At 37.7% G+C, this 18,046-nt stretch overlaps 2 protein-coding genes across 3 annotated transcripts in view; both read right to left on the minus strand.

Annotated features, from left to right (window-relative positions):
* Positions 1-18,046, minus strand: part of LOC132151753 (beta-1,4 N-acetylgalactosaminyltransferase 1-like) — a 38,775-nt gene that overhangs the window by 19,784 nt on the left and 945 nt on the right. The gene's annotated exons all lie outside the window — the stretch shown is intronic.
* LOC132151282 (uncharacterized) lies at positions 5,719-9,600 on the minus strand. The gene is made up of 7 exons (XM_059559389.1): positions 9,304-9,600; positions 8,523-8,673; positions 7,209-7,285; positions 6,924-7,104; positions 6,540-6,788; positions 6,278-6,449; positions 5,719-5,847 (listed from the first exon to the last, which is right to left on the minus strand). The coding sequence occupies exons 1-7, from the start codon at positions 9,574-9,576 to the stop codon at positions 5,835-5,837; spliced, it is 1,116 nt and encodes a 371-aa protein (XP_059415372.1). The 5' UTR covers positions 9,577-9,600; the 3' UTR covers positions 5,719-5,834.

Raw genomic sequence — 18,046 nt, forward strand, 5'->3', positions numbered from 1 at the left:
AAAAGTGCATGTAACATTATATGACCCCTTTAACCCATTAGAAAATTTAAACACATTTAGATTTAGAATTTTACGTTTTTGTATTTTACAAATACCTAGGTACTGCTCAATACTGCTCAATTAGTTATAAATTACAATGAGGGAAAACATGACAGACATCTAGTGCTTTTAGTGTTTCTTTAAATTGGAACAGTTCCATATTTGCAAGGACAATTTGGGGCTTCTGACTCACAGTATGCAAGTATTTTTACTAGTGGTGGGCCATTATCGGCGTTAACGTGCTGCGTTAATGGGAGACTCTTATCGGTTGGAAAAAAAAATATCGCCGTTAATCTATTCTCAAAGTTGGTTTGAGAGCTGGGACTATACTAGGCGAGCTATGATGACTTTCACCTAGATATTTTAGCACGGATGTATGCCTAACCGAATTGCACTGTAGGGGGCGAGAACGAGTCTTTAAACCTGTGTGTATGCCTACTGTGAAATTACCACATCAAACGTGACGTGCTAACATGGATGCAACTGAAGCCGTCGGGTTTGCTTCAGGGAATTTTTTTTTTTTAAAGAAGCTTCCCAATGGAAACCTCTACAAGACGCACGCCTTGGGTACGTAAACAATCGCTCCTGAAACGATCCAGCATGCCACACCGTAAATGCAAACATGGTATTTAATTAAAAATATTAATTTGACCTTAATCAGTTTTTATCAACCCCTTGTTTGTGAGTTGTGGTGAGCTATGGTTGTGTTAAATTGAGTTGTATTTTTTTTTTTTAACTGTCCCCTTCCAGGCTCAAGCAAATGGTGATCAATCCACACATTCCATAGTCCCAGCAATAACAGGTATTTTCAAATTATAACTGTATTATTATTGCATGCTAAAGTAAAAGTTATGCTTACATCAGAGCAATTGGATTACAACAAAAGAAAATCAATTTAAGAAAATCAAATTAAATCTTTCTTGTGTGTTAAAATTAATTCATCATTATAGTATATTTCATCATACAGAATATTTTCAGTGCATATTTTGAATTTCAAATATTTGATGTAATTAGTATTTCTGGACTGTCTCTATAGATACTGTGGGTTCGACTTATAGTCCATCATACCCAGGACTAGAGTTCCCTTGATGTCTAACCACATAAATGAGTCATTTATCATTTGACATTTACCTTTTGTACTGCTGTGTTCACTTGTCTTGAAGAAGTTCAGTTATTAAAAGCTTAGATTTTATATATTTCAATTAGATTTTTTTTATATATTTTTTTTAAATTCGATTTTTGCAAGGATTTAGTTTTTCCTATAGCTCTGGTATTTCAAGTCTAATACTGCATGTTAGTTTTTTTGTCTTTTTATGTTGCTAGGCTTGATGCTAAAATTATCTTTTCTTTCTTTTCAGATTTTTCAAAGGGAATAAGTACTGTGTAAGTTCTGCACATTTTGTGCTGAAAAGAGGGGCTACTTACTTAAGCATTACCGCTTAAAACATGGGTGCCACACTCAAATATCACCACTAACATGCCTTCATAAGGAATGCCTGTGCACATTTAAATCTTTCAATGCACTCAAAGTCCATTTATCAACATGGCACACTTAAAAGGACCTAGGGAACGTGGGTGAAACTGCTTTCCATTGTCAGTGGTGTGACTTCGTGGAGCCTTGCACTGAAGCTGACTTTTTTAACTATTTACGAAGACATTTGATGCTGAAGCAAAAGGTTTCTTGTCCATATCAAGGCTGTAACTTTCAGAGCAATGTTTATTAAACTTTTAAGGCACATAAAAGCGAAGAACATCAAGACCACAATAAGATGGCATTCAAACCTGAAATTGTGTCACATAATTAAATTGAGGAACCTTCACCTACTATAAATATTCAACCCGAGGATAGTGCCCCTGAAACTGATGAGGTTGAGTTTGAGGTTACTGAGCTCAGTGAAGATGTGGAGAACTTGGAGAGTCAGTTGGAACATAATGTAGCTGCTCTTTTTCTGAAAATGTCATCAGTTCTTAACATCTCTGAAAATGCCCTGCAAGAACTTATAGAGCAGATAAACCAAATTGATGTGCTTTGACAGCCATTGTTACATACATCTGTTGGAAAAATACTAAATTAACATTGTGGAGATGTTGAGGACTCTTTAGTGAGTGAGTTAGCTAAAGTATTTACTGAGAATAATTTATTCCTGAAATTCACTTCTACTGGGGGGTCATTGTCAACCACTAGCAAGAGAGCATCATACATTTCAAAAGAATTCTCAGTAGTAACGCCTGTTGAGTTTGTCCTAAAAAATGACAGGCAGACAGTTGTGTATATCCCCATACTAAAAATTCTGCAGACATTACTAAACAATGGAGACATTTTAGATAAGGCAATGTCACCTGAGACAAATTTGTCACAAGGATACAGATCTTACAGGGATGGTTCCCGGTTTAAAGGGGTGGTAAAACGCGGTTTTTCGAAGGCTTGATTGTGTTTGTGGAGTGCACTGTAACATGTGTTCATGCTTTGTTTTTTAAAAAATCGCATTATTTTTCATATATTTTACCTTTACTCTACACTGCTCTGTCCCTCCTTGTAAAACGGTCTGATGGTTTCCGAGTTCTATGAAGCCAGTCCCACAAAAATAGCAATGGGCTCAGATTGGTTAGCTGGCCCAGTGTGTTGTGATTCGCTAACCGCCTAGAGCACGTTTTTCGGTAACGTCACGCCCCTTACCTTTACCAGTAGTCTGTGCTTTGGTGGTATTAGAAACAATGGCGTCAATAAAACCATACCAATTTGAGCCCGAATCGGACCTAGAAAATTTTAATGAAGATGAACGAGCAGAACCTGTTCAAGAACGGCGTTTAAATGACGTTTCAGAATGGTATGTTTTTTGTTGTTGATATCTAATACTTTTTTAGATACGCTGTAATTTAATTGTACTAATTATAATAGTTGATGTTTAATTTATAACAATAATATGTGTTTGTCTATTAACAAAAGTGTATTCAAGAACCTTTTTTATTAAAAAAATATATATATTTTATTAGGTGTACATGTAATAACTGTGCAAAAATGCCAATTGAAGAGGAAAACATCTGCTGCAAAGAAATACAGAAGGTAGTGTAATAAGCTAGTACCAAAATTATGCATAATGTGTTAATAGTTCTGTATAATTCTTTTTTCATATTTAAAAGATGAACATAGGTTAATTGTACAGTATGTTCTCATTGTCTTACATTACTGTTTAGGTTGTAAAACGAATGATGGAGGTTCCAGACCCTCCTAAATGTATGGTTGAGCATCCAGGTTTTGAACCAAACTGCTTAAATCCGTATACTTTGCAAAATATCAATAATATTTACAGAGCCGACTATGGACCAGTGAGACGCAGAAATGAAGAGGAGTAAGTATTTATTAAATTTTATGAAATTATGTTGTGTAAAAGAACATAAATAAAAGACGTTAGATACAAAATATACAACCCGAATTCCGGAAAAGTTGGGACGTTTTTTAAATTTTAATAAAATGAAAACTAAAAGACTTTCAAATCACATGAGCCAATATTTTATTCACAATAGATAGAACATAGATAACATAGCAAATGTTTAAACTGAGAAAGTTTACAATTTTATGCACAAAATGAGCTCATTTCAATTTTGATTTCTGCTACAGGTCTCAAAATAGTTGGGACGGGGCATGTTTACCATGGTGTAGCATCTCCTTTTCTTTTCAAAACAGTTTGAAGACGTCTGGGCATTGAGGCTATGAGTTGCTGGAGTTTTGCTGTTGGAATTTGGTCCCATTCTTGCCTTATATAGATTTCCAGCTGCTGAAGAGTTCGTGGTCGTCTTTGACGTATTTTTCGTTTAATGATGCGCCAAATGTTCTCTATAGGTGAAAGATCTGGACTGCAGGCAGGCCAGGTTAGCACCCGGACTCTTCTACGACGAAGCCATGCTGTTGTTATAGCTGCAGTATGTGGTTTTGCATTGTCCTGCTGAAATAAACAAGGCCTTCCCTGAAATAGACGTTGTTTGGAGGGAAGCATATGTTGCTCTAAAACCTTTATATACCTTTCAGCATTCACAGAGCCTTCCAAAACATGCAAGCTGCCCATACCGTATGCACTTATGCACCCCCATACCATCAGAGATGCTGGCTTTTGAACTGAACGCTGATAACATGCTGGAAGGTCTCCCTCCTCTTTAGCCCGGAGGACACGGCGTCCGTGATTTCCAACAAGAATGTCAAATTTGGACTCGTCTGACCATAAAACACTATTCCACTTTGAAATAGTCCATTTTAAATGAGCCTTGGCCCACAGGACACGACGGCGCTTGTGGACCATGTTCACATATGGCTTCCTTTTTGCATGATAGAGCTTTAGTTGGCATCTGCTGATGGCACGGCGGATTGTGTTTACCGACAGTGGTTTCTGAAAGTATTCCTGGGCCCATTTAGTAATGTCATTGACACAATCATGCCGATGAGTGATGCAGTGTCGTCTGAGAGCCCGAAGACCACGGGCATCCAATAAAGGCCTCCGGCCTTGTCCCTTACGCACAGAGATTTCTCCAGTTTCTCTGAATCTTTTGATGATGTTATGCACTGTAGATGATGAGATTTGCAAAGCCTTTGCAATTTGACGTTGAGGAACATTGTTTTTAAAGTTTTCCACAATTTTTTTACGCAGTCTTTCACAGATTGGAAAGCCTCTGCCCATCTTTACTTCTGAGAGACTCTGCTTCTCTAAGACAAAGCTTTTATAGCTAATCATGTTACAGACCTGATATCAATTAACTTAATTAATCACTAGATGTTCTCCCAGCTGAATCTTTTCAAAACTGCTTGCTTTTTTAGCCATTTGTTGCCCCCGTGCCAACTTTTTTGAGACCTGTAGCAGGCATTAAATTTTAAATGAGCTAATTAAGTGGATAAAAGTGTAAAATTTCTCAGTTTAAACATTTGCTACGTTATCTATGTTCTATTGTGAATAAAATATTGGCTCATGTGATTTGAAATTCCTTTAGTTTTCATTTTATTAAAATTTAAAAAACGTCCCAACTTTTCCGGAATTCGGGTTGTATATATTTACACAAGACATGTTATTCAAAGACAAAAACTAATCAAAATATACATTTTTATCAAACATATTTTCACATCACATATACATGTTTCCAATATACCACTGGTTTTATACACAATATTGAGGTTTTCTATTCCTGCCATAGGCGTTTCCGTTATCTGGCCTATCGCAGCTTTGTCAGCTGGTGCTGGGGCTACCTAGGACGTAGTGTGAGGGTTGTCATCCCCTCATGTGTTGTTAACCGGATCCGTCTACAGTTTCCTGATCCAGCGGGACAGTATGTTGGGTTCCGGCCACCCCTCGACTGAATCGTGACACACGCTGGGCAATCACCTCTTCTTTGGAAGGTTTTTCATACTGTGATGACAGAGGAGGTGGAATGGGGATTGCATGCAGCTCTTCTGCATATGGCTTGGGGTCCACAAAGACTTTATGTAACAGATGGCTCATAAGGTCATCCACATAGTCTGTAAAAAACAGAATACTGAGTCACTCTATGGTTTTACATAATTACTGATAAATAATCTACCTTTGTTTTATAATTAACATTTGTGTAATATTTATAAATATTTTTTGTAAGCTTATATTTATTTTATTATAGGTTTTTTTTTATATATTATTGTTAATAAAACAAACTTACTGTATGTTGGTTCTATTTTCACTGGCTTTGCTGTGCATTCCCCTTTTTTGGACTTTGGAAAAACGATCTTATACACAGCCTGTCCTTCAGTTGTTGTTGCCTGCTCACGGTTAGCATTTTCATTATAGTGCATTGCTGCAAGATACCAGCCTGTAATCAGTGCACAATCCATAAAATATGAAAAGATTAGTAGACTGTGTTGTGACAAATAAACAAACAACTCAGAATAAGAGACAAATGTTCAATCAATGATTATAATGGTTTCTTTCTTGCAAGAAAGGCTCACAGTCGCACAGTCAGTCAAGAGAATGTGAGAGTTCTGGCCAAGATGGGAGGCTTTATAGCTCTTTATATCTCTGCTACTCATAACATAGATAACATACTGTAGGGCCACAGGCAAGGCTCCTAACCTATTTAACCTTTTTCTTCCTTATTAGGAAAGAACATCATTTATTATAGGTAAAGATCATTAATATTAATAAAATAACGAATAAAAAAAACATTTCCATAACAATTGTTAGAAACAATGCTTATAAATATTACTGAATATGTCAAAGATTATTACCTGCACAACATTCCTATGAAAGGGAAAATCACGTTCTTTGGGGCAAAACGCAAAATCAGACTGTGGAAAGCCTCCAGTGATGACGTCTGAAAGTTGTGGCTGAGCTTTTCTATATCCTTGAGAACTCTCTTGTTGTATAATAGCTTTTCCACTTTATGGAGCGCTATTGATCCTGTAACCAAACAGATAAAATATGAAGAAAATCTGAATTTTACTAGTTTACTGTCATTTTATTGTCATTTGTCTCTCTATACAGTCATACCTGGTTGGATCCATTTTTTTGGATCCCTGGAAACTTTGTCTGGGTGTTCACACTTGGGGAAGAGGTGGTTCTCATGAACATGTACATTTTGGATGTGGTTCTGCAGTGAATTCCACTTCGCCACCTTTTCTGGCCCAGACTCAGAGGAAATCACACTCCAGTAAACATGGTTTTTGATGCTGTGCAACCATTTTTTCAGCACCTCACAGTCCTTCATTTTTAAAAGTTTGTCAAGTTTCTTAGATAAACCTGTACAAAGTAAAAGCTTGGTTGTACAATCATTATTTCAAGATAATCAAATTACCACAAAACTAAAAATGTACATGTTAGGTTGAACAATTAACTGAATAAGAATCAATTAATAATACAAAGATAAATAATTACCTTTCTCAAAGTGCCACACGTCATAGAACTGAGTGATATTGCGGTCCCTCAGGTACTTCTGAATCTGCGGATGGCGATCGGTGACGATGTAGTCAACAGCTAAACCATTAGACTTGAGCTTATCGAGACAACGCTTCAATCCCTCCTTTTCCATATGATAACTTCCACCAACCTCGTTGCTCTGTTGTTGGGTACACAACATTTCAAATGTATAAACAGAGTAGAGTATAAACAATAACAGATAAAAGAAAATGTAAAAAAAAATTTAAATGCTTAATTACTAACCTGAACTAGTTGAAGATCCAGAATTTTGTTGGTTTCCATGTGCATAATGGTGTAGCTGCCAAATTTTGCTGAGTGTCCTATTGTAAACATCATAATCATATATAGAACATTACTGAGAACATCAGTATCATAATATTTTAGGAAAACTCAAAGACTATAAAATAAACGGCGTGATTTTTTTAAATATACTGTAAACGTACCTGGCGTGTCAGCACGCATATCTCCAGCCACAGCAACATTTCCTCCCTCTTGCAGCTGTCTTATAAGATTCAGTTGATCTTGGTTCCACTTGTGTATTATGGTAGGCTCAATGAAATTCCGGGCATGAATCCTAAAAGTTACGAAATGCATCATCTGGAGCTTCATGGCCTTGAAAATCTATTAACATAGAAATCATAGAAATCATACAGTACATACATACTGAAACAACACAGTAGTTTTTTGTGAATTTTATTGTAATTGTAATACCTTCTCTAGTTGTTTAAAAGATCCACCGGTAAAATACGTTGCAGCAGACAATAGCAGGTTTCCAAGTGGGGTACTCCCTACAATGGGCTGGCTCTGCCACTGTCTGTAGTAGTTACACTTTTCACAAAGCTGGGTGAATGCAACAAAAGTCCCCCTTCGTCTGCTCTGGACAACACACTTTGTCTTACAAATTGGACAGGACACAAACAGCTCTCGAAGACAGCTTTCAAAAACAATGTATTTGTTATCGCTTTGGTCGGGCTGTGGATCTATCCTAAGGCAATATAAAAAGAATAAATATTAGGAAGTTGCTGTCATGTTTTATATATTTTTTTAAACACAAATGTATTGGTAAAAAAGTGTGTAAATATGTATTTATATCTTACGCCAATTCTGATTCTTCAGTAACAACAGAATCTGGGTTATATGTGGAATCGGTGGGTTCGACATTTAATTCTGATTCTTCTTCCTCATCTAACACCAGACGAGGTCTCTTACTGGGCCTGAAGACTGAGCCCCTTACTGGTGTTGAAGACAGCTGCACATCAGGAAACATGTCAGTTGTTTGGGTGCCCACATCATGAACATAATATGTTGCCTGAATGCCTACAAGTACAAAAAAAAGTAAAAAATACAATTACTCATAACCATCTGTCATGCTATTACAATTTTTTTACAGTGAGAAACATAAGCCACTTTCTAATACACATAAGTTTCAGTAGCCGGTATAACAATTATAATAAAAAAGACAATATGTACTAGAACTGCATATGATAAAGTAACACAAACACATTTAATGTCTGTATTTCATACCTTTGCTCCTTAAGTGGAAACTGCTCAATGTACCCATTGAAAGTTGTGTGCCCACTGATCGCATCTTTGGCTTTATCTCTGTGGCTACAGTTTCGGTCTCTACAGGGTCTGACTGACATCCAACTTCATGAAGTGTAGATGTAGTGGGGAGCTCTTGGGAACTCGAACCCTGCTGAGATGTTGTCTGTAAGAAATAATGACAATATGTAATCAATGATCAAATTACAGCTTAAAACATACATTTGTCATGTAAAATAGTAGGAAAAAATTAATTACTGGATAATAATCATTGGACCACAAAAAATAAGCTTCATAAGCAAGAATTTCATATAATTGTTCTAACAAATTATATTAGTCCTCAAAGGGATTTTTTTGATTAAAGAGTGAAGATCTATAGTAATCGGTACTGAATGGAATCGTTACTTTTGTATTTTTAGAACGCTTATAGCAAAATATCTGTCGCTATAACTATTAACCCAAAACGAACACTAAACGTTGGATTTACTATAGTAGCCAAATCAAACACAGAACCATGTTTAGCATGCCTGCAGATAAACAAACATGTAGATAAACAATACATAAACGCTCTAATCAAATAATAATATACACTAATTCCAAGTTCGCTGTTGAGATTAAGAAAAAAAAGTTTGTAACGTTAACGTTAGGGGTTTGTCGAATGCATGAATGAGCATTTAACAAACTGGTTTGCTGAGCCAAACAGCGTTGTTATTTGTTCACTTCCTTGATACAATGTACAATAAGCAATACAAACTATTACAGTAAAACACATCGACGAAAAATAAGTCATACTTACAGGTTGTGGCCCGTAAACAGCTTCTGTTTTTAAAGTTGGAACTGCTCCATCTTTCAGGACAAGCCGTTGGGCGAATCCTGCATTGAACTCGCGAAGATTGTGGAAGCTTTCCTCCGTAAAATGAGCAGCACAGAGAGCGAGATTTGGGTAATAATTTTGAGGGACCGAGTTAAAAATAAATTTTAACCATTGATCCCTAACTTCCCCGTCCCTAGGAAGGCTGAACAAAGTGGACCTGCAATCCGGATGAAAATAACAGCGTTTCGTCTGCATCGCGGCAATGACACTCCAGCATACAACAACTCTTCTCAATCTCCACAGCAATATAAAATGGCCTCGCTCCCCACCCCACCCCCCCTAATTTATTATTCTCGGAGGAGGGGTTTTGGGCTTAGTGATGTCAGCAACCCTGGAGGAATGTCGTGTAGTCCCTACCGGCCGTTTGCTGTAGTCCTTAGAAATGGATTTCTTTAAAAGCAAATATCTCCCTTTGCTTAAAACTTTGAACGTTGTAACTTTGCAGATGTTTTTTATGCTCAAACAGGAACATTACACACTAGCTAAAGTTAGAAAAGTGAAATCGTGTTTTATCACCCCTTTAAAGACAATTCTCTCTTGACAGAGGAAGAATTCAGGATTGCTCTTTACTTGTACATAGATGATTTTGAGGTGGCTAACCCCGTGGGAACCTCCAGAAAGAAACACAAGCTATGTGCCATTTACTGGGTATTTGGAAATCTACACCCTAAATATCGCTCCTCTCTTCATACCATCCAGCTTGCTGTACTTTTCAAGGTCAGCAGTCTCAGAGACCATGGTTATGGTGAAATTCTCCGCCCACTCATTCAGGACCATGTTTTTCTTGAGCAACATGGTGTACAGTATATGTTGAACAGTTAGGAGTCTAAAAGGCACAGTATTATTTGTTGCAGCAGATAATTTAGCGGCCCATTCTTTGGGAGGGTTCTTTGAAAGCTTCACAGTATGTCATAAGTGCCAATTCTGTATGGCCACACAGGAGGAAATATAATACAAGGAAGTGCGGACAGGCTCATTTCAACCAAGAACCAAAGAAAATCGTGATAGACGTATGTATTGTACAATATGTATAATATGTATTGTAGGATCCTACCATGGCTCAACAATATGGAATGAAAAGAAGCTGCCCACAAAGCTTGGAACATTTTCATGTTGTCAATGGTTATTCTCCAGATCTTTTGCATGATCTTCTGGAGGGTGTTGTTCCGACTGAACTGGCCTTGTGCTTGGAGGCACTAATATCAAAGGAATACTTCTCACTTGATATCCTGAATGTGGCTATTAAAAAGTTTCCATATACATTTTCAGACAGAACAAACCAACCCCAGCTCATCCCAAAGAACATTGCTTCCAAAGGAACAATTGGAGGAAATGGTCATGAAAATTGGACACTCCTTCGCCTTCTGCCACTACTGATAGGTCATCACATTCCTGAGGGGGATGAAACCTGGGAGGTTTTAATGAACTTAAAAGATGTAGTGGAATTGTCTGTGTCTGCAAGCTTCTTAGAGGAGTCAGTGTGCTTTCTTGACTGCAAGATTGCAGAACATAGAGATATATTTCAGAAGGTTTTCCCGAACGAGAAGATACAACCGAAGCACCACTACATTGAGCATTACCCTCAACTAATTCAAACTTTTGGTCCATTGTGTGATGTGTGGACAATGCGTTTTGAAGGCAAACACAAGTTCTTCAAGAAAGTTATGCGTCACATTCACAACTTCAAGAACATACCCCTTACTTTAGCTGTCATACACCAGCATATGATAGCCTTCCATTTAGCTGCTACCTCCTTTTTCAAGCCATCTGTTGAAATTAACAAAGTGAAGTCTGTAATTGTTGCTTCATTTCCTGAAAATGTGAAGAACTGTCTCTATCTCATGAATAGTTATCAGAACACAGTCCTTGTAGCAGCTTCTGTTTGCATGGATGGCATTAAGTACAGTGCTAATATGGTTATTTCCGTTGGATCGTGCTCAGGGCTCCCAGATTTCAGACAAATAGCAAAGATTGTGGTGATCAGAACAGACATAATATTTGTCAGCAGACTCATGACATCATGGTACAATGAGCATCTTAGAGCATACAAGCTCTGTAGTAGCCATTTTTCCACGTTCTCTGTCACTCAGTTGTCTGAACTAAATGATGTTTTGCCGATTTCACTTTACAGAGTTGGAGACAAGCAGCTTGTCACACTTAAACAGCACATATTTTGCTGAGTGAGTCAACAGTTATCAAAATGGACCAGAGATTGTTGCTGAGAGTCATCATCGCGGAAGATGATATAAGGAAGTTGACTTTAAATAAGAGACCACAGTCCATTGAAGAATTCAAAGTGCAACTGGTGGATAAACTGTCTCTGCAATATGACTTTAAACTGCAGTATGAAGATCAAGACTTCAATAATGCCCTCTGCAATTTGACTTAAATAACTGATTTACCTGAAAGAGCTACAGTCAAAATCATCCCTCTTGTGATTCTCCATTTAACATCATTGTCATCACCCACCACAACATCAGACACTGAGTGCAGCACAGCAGACACTGAGATCCTGTTGACTGTTGGAGCATCACCATCGCTAAGACAACAGTGGCCAGACTTATTTGACATACCCAATTTCTCAGTAGATGTTGAGTATAGGCTCAGACAGGCAGATCTTGCCTTTAAGAAAGATGAAACACGTATGACTCTACCACGAGATATGAAGCATGACATACTAGAAAAGCTTGCTGAGACAATGTACCGTTTCAAGGCTTACCCTGAAGATGATGACTTCAGCAGTGTTGCAAAAGCACTGATTAGCAAATACCCCTGCCTCACTGAGCCTGGACCACACAGATGGTATGGCTGGAAAAACAGCCTTAAATTTAAGATGGCCAATTATCGCACAAAGCTTCGAAAAGCTGGATGTGAGGATGTAGCAATCAATGGATGCAAAAGAAGTAAAGGCAACCCAGAGGGAGAATCCTCAAGCAAGAATCTCAAATGGCCAAAAAGAGGTGAAGCAAACTACCTGCCTAACTTACCTGAAGGACATGATGAAACAAGCCTTGAAAATGCCAGAATGGTTCTAGTGGAAGAAATGAAGAAAAAACTACCAAATGGCACTCTAATTTCACAAATGATGGACCAATCATTCCCACTAAATTCTAAAAAGAAATTGTAAAAAAGCAGCCTGCTGTACTACAGGCCATGGTTGAACAATGGCCAGCATTCTTCACAGAGAGACAGATAAGCTATTTTGATTCTCAACCAATAAAATAATACCAATCAAAAATAAATTCAAGGTGTGTGGCTAGAAATCCAAACACTTGTTGTAATGTTAATACCTTTGCCAGCTCTCCATCCCTACCAACCCCTTCCCCCAGACTTCTTTGAGGCTCTGGACCAGTACGCCCCACGTTTCATCGAACTTTTCAAAACAAAAAAAGGGACCTGTTGGCCAGAAACTCAGGGAGCTGATGCAACACATTAGCTGGATGGTAAGTAGGTTCATTTTGCTTTTGATCTGCATGATAGTTCATCAAGCAAGTTCTAAATGAGCTGTTCCAGACCAACCTATTTTATTTCCTGTCTGCTCGTGCCTTGCAAATTACTCTGTTAACTCTGTTAACTTTTCTCTCTCTGTGTATCATTAGACACCAGACGTGACAGTACTTCGCTCTGTTGTCCTCAAAGGCATTCCCATTTTACTCGGTGACGACTCCAGTGAATTCTACAAGACCTGCTCTGTAAGTAGTTGCACATAAGAAAAAGTTTGGTCTGCATGAATATAAAACTATACCTGTGTTGACATAGAAGATGTAATTCTATCTGCTCAATATACAATATACATTTTGTACAGTGACTGATGTATTTTGTATAGCAATACCTCCACAACTAATCTGAGAGACATGTAAACAGTCAGGAAATAAAAATAAAATTTTCCAAATAAACGTTATACACATTCAATAATTTCAAATCTAAGGAGTAGGCGTCTAGGTTGAAAAGTCAGTGTCACTGTTCAAGAATGTATAGACCTTGTTGTATCTCCATAGCTTTAGTTTAACCATCAGACTGTGATGCTTGGACTAGGAAAGAAAAAACTCCCACCAAAACTGTTAACTCTGAAGAACAGTCTTCTGGGTTAGAACAGTAAAAAGCCGTCAGCTGTCAGATAGCACTCTGTAAGTTTTGCAGCCATTAATGTCCTCCTGTTATCAGAGAAAGTTTGATGCTTTCATGCAACTGTTCTCGCTTATTTACGATCTCAATTAAAAAAAAAAGAAGAATTCCATTGAAGTCTGTACCATGTTATGCAGGTATGCTAATGGTGGAAATAGAGTTGTTTGCAAAGAGTTGTTAGTTGTTATTAGATGATAATGTCAGAAAAGAACCTAGCAAGGTTGTCCGGTTTACATTTGTGTTTTGGGAACATTTTTAATAGTTGTAATGTAGTAAACATACAAACCCCAAGGAGTGATGTTTTTCTTTGTTTTGGTTTAATTTTTGGACTGTTCAGTTTGGGAAACAAAAGTATTTGTTGTACTTTCAGTTTTGATCAGAAATGCACTGATTTTGCATGCACTGAAGTCCTGTAGTTATCAGGTGTTTACCTGTTTAATATTGGGAGACTGTTATTAGCTCATAGAAATGTGGTTTTATTTTTTGTATTTTTCCATGTCATTTTCTACAGTTAAATCAAACAACAACTTTATTGTTTAGCTGCTGTTTGTACTTGAATGTGCATTGAATAAATGTTGTAATGGAGCTGAATCAACCCAGTGAGTGTTCTTTTAAAGTATATGTTTGTGGTGTGTTTGCCTTTATTAGATAGTACCAGTAAAAATGGATAAGAAATGGGGGAGATAAAAGGCCACAGGTTGGACCCAAACCTGGGCAGCTGCGACAAGGACCCGTTCAAGGAAATTGGGAAAGTGAAATTGAAAAATGAGTGAGCAGAAATAAAAGTGTTAAGTTGTAAGCATTTAGTAATTCTAAGTGGGGTTAAATTTATATCAAGCAATTCACACAAAATGAAAAAATTAAGTTAACACTAAGCATGTCTATTAAGTTACATGAACATAAAAAAACGTGTTAGTGATACTACTTGATTTAGTACTGCACACTTAAAATAAACAAGCTTTTCTAACTCACTAATCTTAAGCTTACTTTGCTTAATTATTTTGAGGCAACAAGTTTGAATGCTTTTTTTTTAAGTAAGGTCAACTAATTACATTTTACAGCCACAGATTTGCTGGTCTTGTCTTTTTCTTGCAGGACCCTGTACGTTATAGTAATAAATAAGGTTCAATTGTTTAATCAGCACCACAGCGTCTTGTCTCCATTGGCAACACGCACGATTTGTGTTGATTGCAAGTGACTTCACAGGTAGCGGAGAGTGCAAGTAGCGATTGCAAGTGACATTGTTATTTAGTTTCTTTTTTCTTGTCTTCACCACCTGGCTACTGTTATAAAATGTTTAAAGATTCAAACAAAAAGTAATAAAAAAATTAAACAAAATAAAAAATAAAGACTGCAAGTGATGTCACTAGCGGAAGTGCAAGTGTCTGAGAGTGCAAGTCTGAGAATGTAAGTCTGAGAGTTCAAGTGCAAGTCTGCAGCCAGACCCTCTTGAAAATATCTGCTTGATAACTTATTATGGAGCTGGGAACAAGCCCAAATAAGCAACTACACTTTAGAAACAAGCCCAAAAAAACGTGATTACCAATATTTGTAAGTGACTTTACGATGACGTCACTTCCCGGGAGGCATGTTGTACACGCCCCCATCCCTTGACTCAACCCCCACGTCAAAACAGTGCCAGAAAGTGAGACGCACAGGTAAATGAAGCGCAAAGGAAAAACGGCAGCGCAAGTTCAAACTAGACTGGCACGCAAAATAAAAGCAGCGTTACAAATAAATTAAAAGATATGACCATGGAAAATATGTATTGCAAAATCATTGCTTTCACACTGTTTAATTTTCTTTTGCAATTCTTTATTTTTGTTTGCAAAAAGCACATTATTATTATTTTTTTTTTTTTTTCAAATATGCGGCATTATTTTGATTCCATAAAAAGCGCCATATGGGACAGTCACAATGACTCCCAGTTTTCATCCGAAATATCTTAAAAATTTTGTTCCGAAGAGGAACGAAACTTTTACAGGTTTGGAATGACATGGGGTTATGTGATTAATGCCCAAATTTTCATTTTGGGGTGGAGTGTCACTTTAATTGCACCTACTAATAATTATTAATTAATAGCACTTTATCCAAGGTTATGAAGATAAAAAACATGCGTAGCCCCGTAGAGTGTATAAGCCCAATGGATGCGACTTCACTCCTAATACTGATTTGGTATAGTATACAGAAGGCCAATGTGCTGTGATTCCCAGCCCCCTGTAAACCATAGCCTACCTCACACAGGCCGCACATCTGACAGCATGCTCCATTGACCTTCGAGACAGAACCCATTCAAAGCCATGGCAAATAGTGATTAGCCATTAAGGGACTTGATAATTGGCGATCATTGCCACTGTTTAATGCTCATTCTGCCGCCTGTACACCAATACAGAGAGAGTTACCGAAAGCCCCTTGGTCTGTTGTCGCCATATGCAATTCTATAAATAAAATTAAACAGTTAATTACAGTCAGCAACAATACAAATAAAAAACAAGCCTGTAAAACAAAGGAACAGATAAAATAAAAATAGATGCACCATGTTTAAATTTGTGCGAGATAATTTGTGTATGTCAGCTGATTCAGCAAACAAGATAGGATGCAGTTGTCTTCCATCTAATGAGGAAGCATCAACTAGATTTGATTCAATTCAATTTAACTCACACTATTTGTATAGTGCTTCCCCATGTAGAGCTCAAAGTGCATGTCCCGTCTCAAACTTGGTGCCTGGGATGTTTTCAGCTCAGGGTAACCCACCACTGCATCAGAGCTGTGGCACCCTTTCGAAAACTTCTCCTTGCCTGTTTCAATCATTGCCTCTGACCTCCAGAAGGTAGGTAGTCACAAAAGATGCCTTCATCTTGGGTTTACTTGGGGTAAACAAAGCAGTTTATATCTGGTTCGCGAACGAATCATTCGATGTACCTGGATCTTTTTGAACCAGTTCACCAAATCGAACTGAATCATTTTAAACAGTTTGCGTCTCCAATACGCATTAATCCACAAATTACTTAAGCTGTTAACTTTTTTAATGTGGCTGACACTCCCTCTGAGTTCAAACAAACCAATATCCCCGAGTAATTAATTTACTCAAACAGTACACTGACTGAACTGCTGTGAAGAGAGAACTGAAGATGAACACCGAGCCGAGCCAGAAAGCGAACAATAGACTGACTCGTTCATGAGTCAAGAACCGGTTGCATCGGTTTTCGGATCACCAGTACTTCTTTCGGACAGTTCGATTCAATAAACCGGTTGAAGAAAATGGTTCACTGGTTCTTTTGCACTTGACGTAATGCCGTCATTGGCGATGACTGCCCTTGATTCAAGCCTGAATCACACATGCGCAGTATCATCAGCTCCTCGGTTCTCGAATCGGACACGTCTGACAGAAACGGTTCTTGACTCTTGAACGAGTCAATCTTTTGTTCATTATCTGGCTTGGCTCGGTGTTCGTAATTTTTGCTATTTTTGGACCAAAATGTATTTTCGATTCTTCAAAAAATTCTAACTGACCCTCTTATGTCACATGGACTACTTTGATGATGTTTTTCTTACCTTTCTGGACATGGACAGTATACCGTACACACAGCTTCAATGGAGGGACTGAGAGCTCTCGGACTAAATCCAAAATATCTTAAACTGTTTTCCAAAGATAAACGGAGGTCTCATGGGTTTGGAACAACATGAGGGTAAGTTATTAATGACATAATTTTGCTATTTGGGTGAACTAACCCTTTAAGGCTCAAGGAGAATAAAGATTACATCCCAAGACAGTTAAAATGATCTGGCCCGTCTTCGGCTCAGCAGAGGTGGACCTCTTCTTCTCAGAAGACAACTTACACTGCCAAATGTATTTTTCAAAACAGCGAGATGCCCTTCCTGGGGTCATCAGATGGATCAGGGAAGTCAGATGCTCTGTCCTCTTGGCTACTGTTATAAAATGTTTAGAGATTCAAACAAAAAGTAATACAAAAATTAAACAAAATAAAAAATAAAGACTTCAAGTGATGTCACTAGCGGAAGTGCAAGTGTCTGAAAGTGCAAGTGCAAGTCTGCAGCCAGACCCTCTTGAAAATATCTGCTTGATAACTTATTATGGAGCTGGGAACAAGCCCAAATAAGCAACTACACTTTAGAAACAAGCCCAAAAAAACGTGACCCGCAACTACCAATATTTGTAAGCGACTTTACGATGACGTCACTTCCCGGGAGGCATGTTGTACACGCCCCGTCCCTTGACTCCACCCCCACGTCAAAACAGTGCCAGAAAGTGAGACGCACAGGTAAATGAAGCGCAAAGGAAAAACGGCAGCGCAAGTTCAAACTAGACTGGCACGCAAAATAAAAGCAGCTTTACAAATAATTAACAGATATGACCATGGAAAATATGTATTGCAAAATCATTGCTTTCGCACTGTTTAATTTTCTTTTGCAATTCTTTATTTTTGTTTGCAAAAAGCACATTATTATTTTATTTTAATTTTTTTTGCGTATATGCGGCATTATTTTGCTTACATAAAAAGCGCCATATGGGACAGTC

This window comes from Carassius carassius, chromosome 10 (assembly GCF_963082965.1).
Source record: "Carassius carassius chromosome 10, fCarCar2.1, whole genome shotgun sequence".
Classification (NCBI taxonomy): domain Eukaryota; kingdom Metazoa; phylum Chordata; class Actinopteri; order Cypriniformes; family Cyprinidae; genus Carassius; species Carassius carassius.

What these genes read in the sequence shown, in the direction of transcription:
- LOC132151282 (XM_059559389.1), bottom strand. Translation starts at nt 9,576, where the DNA reads ATGCAGACGAAACGCTGTTATTTTCATCCGGATTGCAGGTCCACTTTG. An exon ending in CGTGTGGCACTTTGAGAAAG is followed by an intron (nt 6,789 to 6,923) that starts GTAATTATTTAT and finishes TACTTTGTACAG; the next exon opens with GTTTATCTAAGAAACTTGAC. An exon ending in AAAAAAATGGATCCAACCAG is followed by an intron (nt 6,450 to 6,539) that starts GTATGACTGTAT and finishes GTTTGGTTACAG; the next exon opens with GATCAATAGCGCTCCATAAA.